The 13898-nt window shown below is 33.9% G+C and overlaps 1 protein-coding gene across 2 annotated transcripts in view; it reads right to left on the reverse strand.

Annotated features, from left to right (window-relative positions):
* Positions 1 to 13898, reverse strand: part of AQR (aquarius intron-binding spliceosomal factor) — a 99405-nt gene that overhangs the window by 77864 nt on the left and 7643 nt on the right. The window contains exons 3-7 of one of the 2 annotated variants that reach the window (XM_072808615.1): positions 13321 to 13361; positions 7533 to 7568; positions 4702 to 4822; positions 2012 to 2152; positions 549 to 617 (exon numbers count right to left, since the gene is read on the reverse strand). In XM_072808615.1, coding sequence (XP_072664716.1) covers positions 549 to 617; positions 2012 to 2152; positions 4702 to 4822; positions 7533 to 7568; positions 13321 to 13361 — 408 coding nt within the window. The remainder of the gene's footprint in view (positions 1 to 548; positions 618 to 2011; positions 2153 to 4701; positions 4823 to 7532; positions 7569 to 13320; positions 13362 to 13898) is intronic. The other variant, XM_072808616.1, reaches the window with a different exon arrangement.

A 13898-nucleotide genomic window follows, 5' to 3' on the forward strand; every position in this document is an offset into this window, starting at 1 on the left:
CATGCAGAAAATGAAATTCTGAGTGAATTTATTATTTAAATTTCTGAAATTTGATAGTTATATAACTTTATTCCCCAAGATCAATTAATTTGGTTTTGATAGTAACAGATATGATCCAGTAAGTCTTTAATGAAAAAAATAATGAAGTCATTAATAAACATTATCTAGACCTTCTCCTATAGCTATGTGTACGTTCTAATCGTATGAAATAAAAAAATTCAAGTTGTATTTAGTCTAATCCAAAGACACACACAGAAATAATAACCACATTTTGTTAATTTAATCCTTTCTTTATGAGCTCAATAGATACTACCTTATTTTACCTCATAATAATGACAAACACCTACTAGCTTACATTTAAAAACTTTAAAACTACAAAAACTACATGTGTGATAAGTTAATGCATACTGTATTAAATATATTTTCTAAGCAGGAAAAGGGATTTTTAGTTATCATTTTAAATCTATATTAATGCTACACAGTTTTAGACCACCATTTCCCACTTATATAACACAAATACACATAAGTTTCTGAAACTAGATACTTACAGGCTGTAAGCCCATCCACATTGGGAGGGAGATAAGCTGCTGTACTTGACTCCGTATCAAGTCTACTTCCTGTTTAAGGCACAAAGAAAACAAATTTATAAGCATACCAATATTTTAACTTAAATCTTTATATAAGGAATATACTACCTTTTAATTTTAAGTCCTTGGGTGAAAACATGCTACCAATACTTTCAAAGTAATGATATCTTAATATTTCCTATTAAGGGCTTGAAGTGCTGGTCGGTGTTCCTATGTGCAAGAAGGCCGTGATGTGCCTTATAGAGAAAATACATATGTTATGATAAGGTTTGTTCAGACTTCAGTTACAGTGCTGTTGGCCATGAGTTCAATGTTAATGAGTCAACAATATATTATTACATAAGGTGTCTTTAAACAGAAACACATAAAACAAGATTATGTATTGACTGATTGATGAAAATGTTGTGACTGTAGGCTTGTAGGCACCTAACTCTATATTTTCCCTAGGAGCAATGGTTCAGTTTTGGTCAATTCCGTGTTTGCAACTACTTCATAGACCTAACTACCTCAAGTAATAAGAACTGATGGCATACTGAAAAAATTTAAGTATTTCAATAATAAACTAGTTTTTAAGTTAATCAAATCTAGCACCTAACTAATACTAAATACATCTTGTTTTTGTTCAATTTCTGATAACCATGTTTATATTTACATCTGCATTGTGTAGTTTAATAAATGATAAAGAGAATAGTAGCATTCACTTAGGGCTTCACAAATCTTTTTTTAATGCCTTTACAAGATTCACGTGAGGTAGTACCTACAAGTAATAACCATCCATCTATTAACAACCATTCTTTTTTTTTTTTTTAACAACCATTCTTAAGAAAGAATCCCATCCATTCTCCTGCACTATCAGTTCAGAAGCACTTATTTTTAAATAGGTACAGACCTCCACATAACCACAGTAGAGAAGCGCGAATAAAATATTAATTACCATATTTAATTATTTTGAAGATACTCTTATGAAAGATGAAAATGTATCATATGCAACCTAAGAGATTTTCAAAGATCATCTACAACTGCCCCTAATCAGTCAACTCAGAATACAACTCTCCTGCTGACCTGCAGCCTGTGCATGAAGCATGACTGAAAAGTAATAAAGGTAGTTTTGTGTGCAGCTTGTGGCACAGACCTCATTACTCAAAATTCAAATTAGCCAGACTCTGCTGTTCTACCTTTCAGTTCTGATTATTATTTTTCTTAGAGTCTAGACAGAAAAAAAGGAGCTGTAGTCCAAATCTATTTTAAAAGTGAATGGATCTTCTAAAATGTTTTTAAGAAGTCGCTAAAATTAAGCTTTTGGCATTATCCTCCTTCCCTACTACCATGGAAGAAGAGTTGGTCATAGAGGGTAATTTCATTTATGTTTAACTTAAAAAACAAGAGCATTTGAAAGTTTTCCCCAAAGATAAAAGTAAAATTACCAAACTATTGAAGCAATGATCAAGAAAAAGCAGTAAGACCGTCTGTTCATGGAGTGAAAATTCACCATCGGTTTCAGCTAACGCTGCTTTCAAGATACACTTAAAGAAAAAAGGAAAGTGGTCGGGCTTCTTCTTAAAAGTCTGAAAAAAGAATAAAAATTTATTTTGAAATGGCTTGCTCTCCACTTTTCCCTTAAACAAACATCAGTAAGACTCTTTAGAAGTCTATTAACAAAACCAAGTAATTACCAAAAAAGATTATTTTCTTACTTATAATTAATGGTAGCAAGTCAAATACAGGTTTCTGGCAAGACCATGGAAGAGTTGCAGAAAACTTTACCTAAAAAAATGGGGGTTTTGTGTGTTTGTTTTAAAAAATATTTTTTTCACTTTTATTAAAGTAATCTCTATGTTGAACATGGGGGCTTGAACTTGTGACCTCAAGATCAAGAGTCACAGTCTCTCCTGATTGACTCAGCTAGGTGTCCCTAAAATAGTTGTTTTACTTCCTTTTTTTTTCTTTTATGGATTATGCTCATATTTAGGTTAACCTTTGTTTTCTAAGGATCTGAAATGTTTTAACTCTTCTAACTTATGCCAAAAGATGTTTCTTTAGCAAAAATTATGGTTTCCCATTAACTAATCTCAAAGATAGCCTCTCTTGCTTTGTCTTAGCTCTTTACTCTTAACATATAAGTAATGTACAAAAAGTAAATAATGTAAATATATTCAAGCTTCCCACTGATCTGCCTCCCCATCTAGTTACTTCCATATCCATCTCTCTTTCAGAGAAGTGTTCCAAATGTGTGGTCTATACTAGTTGTTTTCATTTCATTTACTTCTCTACAACAGGTTTCCACCTCTCATATGTCTCTGAAGCTGTTACGGCTGTCAAGTCTGACGGACTCTTTCAACCCCCCACTACTTTTCAATGTGCTGAGGAGTCCCCTCTTCTTTTGTTGTATACACAGCAGTATTCTAGGGTTCTAATCTCATTCTTTTTTTCCCCCTCTCTTGACTTCAAGACATATGCTAATGATTCGAAATATACATCCTCAGCCCAGATTACTCTCATTAACTCTAGATCTCAAGATTTCTGTCTACTAGACAATTTCATCCAGATATTCAAAAGGCAATTTAAACTCATGAAATCCAAAAATCAATTCAACAATTTTGTACCCTCGAGAGTACTTCTCAATCCTCTATTACCACCTATTTTGGTAAACGGCAATATCATCTATTACACGTGGTTGCCCAAGCCCGGAAAGTTATTGAAAATAACATTCTTCCTTAATACTAATTATTCAATTATGAAATCTAGTCAGTTCTACTTTCTAAATATGTGTGTACCCTATTCTCTTCATCTGTATTTCTCTACTTCAAGCCCTAATCAACAAAATGGTCTTTATAACACGCAAACTGATCAGGTCATTCTTTAGCTCAAAACTCTTCCCTCTCCTTTCCTAGAATAGTTTGAAGCAACTTCAAGAAATCCCCAGGCTTTTTCAATAATACACAAGGCCTACAGTTTACTCTGGGCTCTAACCTGCCCAAAGATGGCACTTACTAAATGAATATCCAAGAGAAGTGCCCATGGTTTTATCTTAAAGAGTTTAATACTTCCTCAATTTAGAGACCAATGTCATAAAAAGATGGCAAGTACCTGTGCCTTTTATTTAAAAAAGTTGATGAGCGGACCATTTTATGGCAGCCAAAGAATATCTAGATTTTAGACCTTTATTGACCAAGTCTCTATTACACTGGCACAAAGAAAAAATGTTAGTCTATTAGAAATTTCTAAACAGGAAAGCAGATCCTAAATTGGGGATAGGGAGAAAATTGAAATTACAATTTAAACCATCTATCTTGGGATCCCTGGGTGGCACAGCGGTTTGGCGCCTGCCTTTGGCCCAGGGCGTGATCCTGGAGACCCGGGATCGAATCCCACATCAGGCTCCCGGTGCATGGAGCCTGCTTCGCCCTCTGCCTGTGTCTCTGCCTCTCTCTCTCTCTCTGACTATCATAAATAAATAAATAAATAATTAATTAAAAAAAATAAAAATAAAAATAAACCATCTATCTTGACTGTGGCAACACTACTTTATGTATGGAAAACTACAAATAAATATTCTTGGTCATGAAAGAGGACACTGAAAAATATTATCTCATTTAAGCACTATTTGTGCTAATGAATATGAACTTCGTATCAATCTGATGAAAAACCTTTATAATCCATACCATTCTTATTTCAAGCACAAAACAGAAAAATAATTTCACCTCCATAAGTTTTTGGTTCATAGTAAATGAGTTTGAATAAAGTATTGAAACCAAAAAAAGAATAGTATTTTTTATACATTTTTTTCCTCAACACTTGCTTTATTATTGGGCAAAGTTCTGTCCTTTTTTTTTTTTAAATTTTATTTATTTATTCATGAGACACACAGAGGGGAGGCAGAGACATAGGCAAAGGGAGAAGCAGACTCCCTGCAGAGAGCCTGATGCAGGACTTTATCCCAAGACCGTGGGATCATGACCTGAATCAAAGGCAGATGCTCAACCATGAAGCTACCCAGGCATCCCCAAAGTTCTGTTCTAAAAGCATTACTTATTATCAGTAAAAAGTTCTGCTACTTTTTAATGGCTTAAAGTGAGCACAGTATGAAAGCTATGAAGTAATTTAAGTCTGTTACCTCCCATGCAGGGACATTTTCTCTGAATTTCTCATTCACCATACAGCAGATTGACATTAAATAGGCCTTGCTGGACACCTCTGGAGAATAATTCATCCAGAGGTAATTTTCAAGATACTGGCTGTGAAGAGTGAAAAAGCAGAGTATTTCATTAGTTACCACCACTCACTATAATATGTCACTCACCTGGAAAAGCATGATTTCTACAACTTCCTGAAAACTTTTTAAAAACTACATAACTTGAACATCCTTCACAAATTTACCTGTAATCTAGGTCACTGTTACCTGCTACAAATTTATTTATAATAATTGCAGCTTTGGAGAATGAGAGTTTATACTTTTAAGGCAGGAAGACAGCAAGGATTACTAAGATCTTATTATGACCATCAGAACACTGGATATTCCCTATCTAAAGCTCTTAATGAAGTAAAAAAACCAAAATGGTGTAATGGGTAGTTTCTGTAGATAAATGTATCTGAGACATTAATACTACCTCATATGAGGACCAAATGACCTCCAGACACTAAGAAAGAGACTTAATAATAAAAAAAAGCATTTTAATACTTAATTTATTAGGTATTCAACACAAGTCAGTTTTCAAGGTAACTGGTGTTGTCCCCTTAAGATGCTAAAATTCTTATTTTAAGATTGTGGTGAAAATATTCCTAAATAAATTTAATTATTTCTGATTTCTAAACATAACTTAGCCTATTTTTATCATTCAGAGTAGTTATAAATAACAACTACCATACTGGGGTTAAAATACTCTCAAGCATTAATGAAAAAAAGCAAGGTGTTTTGTTCCCACTTTAAATCACTCCATATACATGTTGTAATCACTCACATACATGTTTGCATACCTATGCACAAATACACATAGTTAAGTGGTTTAGATTCTACCATAGCGCTGTAGTTTTCTACTTCCTTTCATGCTCACATCAGTATTTTCATGGGTCTATCTTTAGCAATACTTACTTTATTTATAAGAACTTAAGAAACTGGGCAAGTGAATTTTTACTTAAAATGATGGTCAAAGGCTCCAAGTAAGAAAGACACTTGAGTGCTCTTTCATAAATAAAATGCACAAAGCTTCATTTCATTCCTTTCTTATAAGTTTAAATTCCTTTTTCCTGAATTATATCCTTTAGAACTTCTCTCACCAAGTTCATTAGTGTTAATCTGTCTGCAATTTCTTTATTTCATGATAGTTTAGCTGATCATATAATTCTTTCTGGGTTGTTAGTGATTTTTTTCTTATATTAGTCTTATTCTTTTACATTCTCTATTACTACAACTGAGAAATCTACAATTAATCTGTATCTTTGAGTATTATCTTTTTTTCCTCTAGCAGATAAGATCTTCATTCCATCTTAGTCGGTCTTCAGTTGTTCTAATCAGAATTACTGTACTTCCTGAATTTAAAAGTCATGTTTCAACTGTAGGACATTCTTAACCACTGTATCTTCTAAATTGCTATTCTCTCATATCTCTTCTAAAATTCTTATTGGACTTTCTCATTTTCACCACTGTATCTCTGAATTTCCTTTTATACTGTTCATCTCTATTTCTCTCTGCTATTATCTAATGAATTTTCTGTATCCCTATCACTAATTCTGTCTTTAGCTGTGTCTAGTCCACCAAAGGCCTCTGTTGTTTTATTGTGGTTCGGTTTACTCAGTTTTGCAGATGTTGCATTTTTCACCAATTGAAGGTGTGTGGCAATGCTGCACTAAGTAAGTCTATTAGCACCATTTTTTCCAACAGTATTTGCTCACTTTGTGTCTGTCACATTTTGATAGTAAGAATTACTAAATAATTTGGCAGTAAGAGTATTTCAAAAAACTTTTTCAGTATTATTGTACTTGTTATGGTAATCCATGATTAATGATTAAGAGTTGTTGAAAGTTCAGATGATGGTATTTTTCAGCAATAAGGTATTTTTAAAATTAAAATTGATATATATATTTTAGACATACTGCTGTTGCAGTTAATAGACTACAATATAGTATAAACACCACTTTTATATGCACTGGGAAACCAAAAACTACATTTGACTTGCTTTATTAGTGGTCTAGAACTGAAAATGCAATATATCCTAGGTACCTGTAGATAATTTGTCTACTGAATTTTTAAATTTCAATAATTTTTGTTTTCCCCAAATCTGTCCATTTTTAGTGTCCTGTTCCACATTCACAAGCTCAATTTCTTCTTTTATACTCATAACTTTAAACATAATGACTTGACAGTGTATATCAATTATTTAATTACCTAGGGTCCTTGGTGGGTGGGGTAGGGGTCTAATTCTGTCCTCTGTTATTTCAACTGACTCTTGCTTAAAGTTGATTATCCTAACATGGTTTGTAACTGGGGAATCTGAACTCATCTCTACGAAGGTTTTATCCATAGGAATTTTTCTGCATTTGGAATACATATCCCTCTAGGTATCTTTGTTTCTCCTGGATGCCTCAGAGATATCACTGACTTGTCACAGTTAATGTGAAAAAACAAGTAATGTTTTGTCTTGGGTGTTATCTGACTACATATATTTTCAGATGAGGAACTGAGGCTACGAGAGTAGATGATTTGATATAGGTAGGTGGATAGGGGGATGGATGGAATAGGTGATAGGGACTTAGAAGTGCATTTGTCGAGATGAGCACTGAGCGATGTATGGAGTTGCTGAATCACTATATTGTACACCTGAACATAATGTAACACTGTATGTTAACTACACTGGAATTTAAAAAAAATGATAAGGCATCTCTATGGTATACAGACAATACAAATCTGACAGTATCTTTAACTTCATCCAAGTAAAGCCTTTAACTCACCTAAATTCCAAGAGCATTATCTTTCGGATGGCAAACCTAAAGTGTAAAAATAAATAATAAAAAAATGTTTAAACAGAAAATATAAACATTTCAGAGTCATTAATGTAGATGCATTTTGGAATCTTGCTTTAATATTGACCAACATATCAGAATAATAATATTTTAATATGCACTGAAGAAAGTTAATTTTGCTTTTATATTTTTTCTTTGTATTTTGTCAGGGTGGTTTATTTTTAAAAACTAAAAAAAGTTACTTAAGTGAAATCTTATCCTACCCCTGTTAAATATAATTAGCACCATGACATACAAAGATATAACACATACATTAATAAATCAAATAATTTTAATGAACACATAAATGTTCATCATTATTCATAATACTGAATTACAACTGCCAAAAGCTAGCCTATCTTAATTTCTTAAGCACTGACAAATATTCTTTTTTTCAATATTGAAAAGGAAACATTCTGAAGTCATGCCCTCCCGAAAGTACAAGGGAACACATGTATCTCTATCACAAAAATAGGAATCAGACTTTTCACAGGTTTTCTAAGTCTTGGCATTAAGTCTACAATATAACAAAATTGTGAAAGGAATATGAGATAACTCTCCTTACTATACTCTTTTTAAAGTAGAAGTACTTTGTTTCACAAGAATAAATGATGCTGTAGTTACCAGGTATCTCTCCAAAGGGCAGTTCAACCGTCCACTAATTCAGTTTTATCATTTTGTATATTGGAAATAAAGTAGTCAGGCCAGAACACTGCCACTAGATAATAGCCTCCAGCTTTGAAAATTAAATGAGTAGGCATTATGAATTTATATTACCCCAGCAGACCAATATCCTGTCAAAATACTATTCCATTGATTTCTCATCTCTTACACAGTTTCACCAAGCAGTATCACAGAACTTTAGTGAGAATAAAATATAGGTTCTTACTGTGTAAAAGCACACAGATATAACACTGACAAGGTACTAGCTTCTACACCCAGACAGACCACTGAGTAGATATGACATCTTGTGTGTCAGACACACTAGATCTCCAGCTGCAGACATGCTGGAGAACACAATTCCCTGCATGCACTATGCACTCAATTGGATGCTTAATTTCTTCAGCCACAAATAGGACTTCATGATAAAAGAAAAAAATACCAGTTCATGAGATAGAATATAGTATTCTGGGGGCTCAGTTGGTTGAGCATCTGACTCTTGGTTTTGGCTCAGGTCATGATCTCAGGTTCATGGGATCGAGCCCTTCATCTGGCTCTGTACTGGGTGTGGCGACTCCTTAAGATTCTTTCTCTTTCCAGGACTCCTGGGTGGCTCAGCAGTTGAGTGTCTACCTTTGGCTCAGGGTATGATCCTGGTCTCCTGGGATCTAGTCCCACATCAGGCTCCCCACAGGGAGTCTGCTTTTCCCTTTGCCTATGTCTCTGCCTCTCTCCCTGTATATCTCATGAATTGGAAAAAAAAAAAAAAAAAGATTCTCTTTCCATCTTCCCCCTGCTCCCTTGCTCTCTCTTTCCCCTGTCCTTTCTCTAAAAAATAAGTAAATAGATACAAAGAAAGAAAGAAGATAAGTAGTCTGGTCATGATTCAGCATTACCCTCACAACATTTTTTAAACATTCTGGGACCCAGTTTCCTCATATTCAGAAGAGGTGAAGCGGCCAATTTATTTTTGGATGAATGGTCAAGAGGATAAAAAGTTATGATAGTCAAGATAAAGCAAAAACACTCTCTTCTAGCAATCTTGGTGATATTCATTAAATTTAGAGTTTTATGCTTCTGCCAATAAACTATGCTGCTATAACTGCCCACTGTTTCCTCTCTTGGGGTATAATGTGTGAAAACATGAATCTGGAGTTATGGCAGCCCTCTTGCACCGCATAGGGCATGTAAAAAAAAAAAAAAAAGAAAAAAAAAAGATTGTTAAAAGGCTGACAAAAGCCTTCACATGAACTTCTGAACTACTCATTCTAGATTTATTGTAGATGATTAAAAAAAACAATAGTGAACAAAAGCCAGCCACAAAAGAGTATATACACCATGTGATTCCATTTTTTCAAAGTTTAAAAACAAGCAAAACTATAGTGTTCATGTTTCCATACTTACATCCTAAAATGTTAAAGCAAAAGGCCATGGAAGGGTTTCTGAGATGCTGACAAATATTGGCTTTTGTTACCTTGATGGTGGTTATGAATGATAATAATTTAGAAGGCTATACATTTTGTTTTACGCCCTTTTCCGTGTTATATTCCATAGTAAAAAAGTAGTTTAAACATTTTTTTAAGTTGTTTTTTGTTTTCTACTTACTGAAGTAATCTCTACATGCCATGTGGGTCTCAAACTCATGACCATGAGATCAAGTCTCATGCTTTTCTGACTAAGCCAGCCAGGCATCTTGGGGTTTAAACATTTTAAATAGAAACAAATATAAACACTGGCAAAAGTAAGCTACACTATAACTCACTCTTTTTTTATACATGAAAACCACTTAGATTCATAACAGAATTAATAGTATACCAAAGTGTGCTGGTTAAGGGAGTTCTAAAGGGCAGTTGATCCTGCACTACAAAAGAACAGAATATCAAAGAAGAGTCAGAGAACCATGATTTAATACCCCGTTCTTCCTCTGACTACTGAAAAACATTTTGGGTTAGCTACTTAACTCTTCTGTACTGCAGTTTCCTCATCAATAAAAAAGGATAATTAATAACAGCGACTATCATAAGGTTGCTGTGAGGAAAAATGAACTACTACACATTCAAGGTGCTTAAAACAGAATCTGGTATATAGTAAGCACTCAACAAATAACAATCACGATTATTTTTAAGACTTTTTTTTGAAAACTTTTTTAAATTTATTTATTCATAGAGACACACGGGGGGGGGGGGGGGGGCAGAGACACAGGCAGAGGGAGAAGCAGGCTCCATGTAGGGACCCGACATGGGAGGGACTCGATCCCAGGTCTCCAGGATAACACCCTGGGCTGCAGGCGGCGCTAAACCGCTGCACCACCAGGGCTGCCCTATTTTTAAGACTTTAAAATCAAAAAGATAAAAATATGTTAAGATATGCTTGCCAAATTTGATATTTGCATAGCAAATATGAATCAACTGTGTAATAGACCACACATTACATGGCTGACTAGGCGATATATTTTACTACTTTGATATCCTAAGTTATTATTTATATCATAAGAATATTAAGAATTGGTTGATTTATTTCCCAGATTCCTCCTACAGAAATAGGGTTAACATGCAAAAAATCTTAATGTATGAAGATTATGCCTATAAACTGCCTATTTTGGTAGCTTACAAACAAGTTAATAAATCTTACATCAAGTCATTACCCAATAAAGATTCTACCAGCACATGACTCTGCAAAACAACTTCTTCAGACATTAGTCTAAAAAATGGTCATTTAAAAATGTAAATATGCATCTTAGGGGGGATGGGGATTAAAGAGTACATTTATGATATATATACATTACAGCTTATGTGTATAGAAAGAAGCGCACTTAACTTTTTGAACTTTGAGATTTGGAGGCAGAATGTAATCAGGTTACTTTAAGTATCAAATGTGTACAAGATGAGAAAATGACCTGGAAGAGTGCCATGATAAATCCTAGTGGGCCTGGCCAACAACAGCTACTTATTATTAAAAAAATAATATAGCCAAGTATATAACTTAAAAATCATTGGCAGATTTTGGTTATTAGTTACATAAAAATTATCTTTAAGGAAGAAATATTAACAGCTAAGGTTTAAATGAAATAAACAAACAAAACCACAATTACTTTCCACTGGAGTAAAAGCCTGTTCTGAAGAGAGAGAAAACTAGTTGTGAAGGGTCAAGATAATTTTCAGATTGGTATATTCTTAATACATAAGAAAAAAGAATCCTAGAATTTATCTATCCACTCATCTGAAGTTTTACTAGGCAATCTCATCCATAACCATTCCCAGACCAACAGTTACATATCTGTTCAAATGTTGCATCTTCAGAGGATTTTCCCCCACTCATTCAATCTAAAATATAGGCCTTGCCACTACTAAACCACACTTTAATTCACAGCGCACTACTCCTTGCTAACATTATGTACCTATGTATTTCCTGTCTGTCTAGACTAGAATGGGAACATAAGTTATCATTTATAACTTATTTAATAAGTTATAAGTTTATTATAATTTGCTCTCTGTTGTACCCTTAGCACTGAAATGGTGGTTGATACAAAGTAGGTTCAACCCTGTCCTCTTTTTTGAGCCCTATACTGAGATATCCAACTGCTTATTCTGTATCTCCACCTGTATGGCTCATTAGTACCTAGAATTTAAAATTTCCAAAAGTGGATTAATGATCTATGCCCAACTCCACCCCTAGCAACAATAGCAGAAGTCAGTAATGGAATCACTGATCACCCAGCAACCTAACCCAAAAACTTAAGAATCACCTTTGATTCCCCCCTTTCCCTCACCTACCACATCCAACCACCAACCACCCTGACACTTCTATCTCAAATTGGCACATTTCTCCATCTCAATCTTCCACTGGTTAAAGCCATCATTATCTTGAACCTAACTACTACAATACTCACCAAATTTCTTGCTTCTTATACCGTCCACATTCTCTTTTTAAAATATCACCCCCATGGCTTAAATGCTTTAACTGGCTTCCTATTATTCTTCAAATAAGAAACAAAATCCTTAACATGGGCTTTGGCCCTGCCTCCTTTACAGGCTCATGAATCAATCATTAAAGCAAAAGAACTAGCCTCTCATTTTGACAATAGGCCATGTTTTGCCGTCACAATATTTAATAAAATTAACCTTCTAGGGCTCAAACACATGAAAAATAACACGTATGAAATTTTGTAATTTTTTTACTTTCATAACCTAAATGTTTCCATTTCATATTAAAACATTTAGTCAATTGTCCTTTTTTAAAAAAAGATTTTATTTATTTGACAGAGCATATAAGCACACAAGTAGGGGGAGGGGCAAAGGAGGATGGAGAAGCAGGGAGCCCAATATGGGGATCATGACCTGAGCCAAAGGCAGACACTTGATGGACTGAGTCACCCAGGCGCCCCTCAATTGTCCTTTCAAAATACTCACTGGGCATATATGTCTATAGCTGCAGATATAGAAATATGCCCAAAATATGCTGGGGGTGGGGGGGGGGAGACATGATATGGGATGATGTGTAGAGTATAAACTTTCTATATTAAAAAAATCGAGGCGGGGGGGGGGTACCTGGATACAGACACATATGTAGATAAATAAATTGAGGATTAAGGGACAGGGAAGATTTCTTGAAACTTATCCCTTCTGTATATTGTTCAAAAACAATTTTTATTATTTTATATATATTCTATACATTGTATATAAAATATATATTTTATTATTTTGTATAAGGTATGATGTATGTTTTACTTATCTAATTTTTAAATAATCTTAAAAATGATTAATCAGAAAATGATAAGAAAATTAGTATTAGTAAAATTGAAATAAAACCTCCATGTCTATTCTTCCTGACATTTCCTCAAAAACAAAATAAATCTGATGGGATTTAATCCCTCTAAGTCAAAAATTAGAAAGCAAAAAAATAATTCATGACTCTTCAACAACTAGACATAAACTTTCTCTAGCCACCATCTCCCTGATGACCAAATCAAAAAGAAAAAAAAAGTTCCAAGTTATGACCACATTTAGTTTAGAAGTGCAGAAGAGATCCAACTTGGTCCCACCTAATCACTATGCATGAAAATTAAACCCATTCTTACCTTGATTTGACAATCTCTTTTTCATATATATCTTCAATGACCTGTTATCAAAAATATAAAAATGCTTGATGTCTCAAACAGCATTTTTTTTAGATCCTACGTTGACAGTTTCTAGTTACTGAAATTACACAAAATAAACTGGTTTAGGATAGATATAAAATATTATTGAAATAATACTTAAGAGATTTTTATAATCTCATCACATTCCTCAAAATGTAAAATAATAGAAAGCAAAGTAGTAGAAGATAAATAATAAAATATATCTACATAAAAAGATTCCTAGAAACAATCAATAAAATGATGTATTCAAGGTGGCTCTGTCACGCAATGGATAGTGCCCTGGACTTTTAAAATGATGTATTCATAATATTTCTAGGAAAAATAAAAATTCACAAATCAGACTATTTTTTAAAAACTTAATTTTAAAGTATATGCTATCAGACTCCATCTACGAATCATAATAATGTACTTTCAAAAGCCAGATAGGGCACCTGGGTGGCTCAGTGGTTGAGCGTCTTCTGCCTTTGGCTCAGGTTGTGATCCTGTGGTCCTGGAATCAAGTCTTGTATCAAACTCCC

This window comes from Canis lupus, chromosome 32 (genome assembly GCF_048164855.1).
Source record: "Canis lupus baileyi chromosome 32, mCanLup2.hap1, whole genome shotgun sequence".
Classification (NCBI taxonomy): Eukaryota; Metazoa; Chordata; class Mammalia; order Carnivora; family Canidae; genus Canis; species Canis lupus.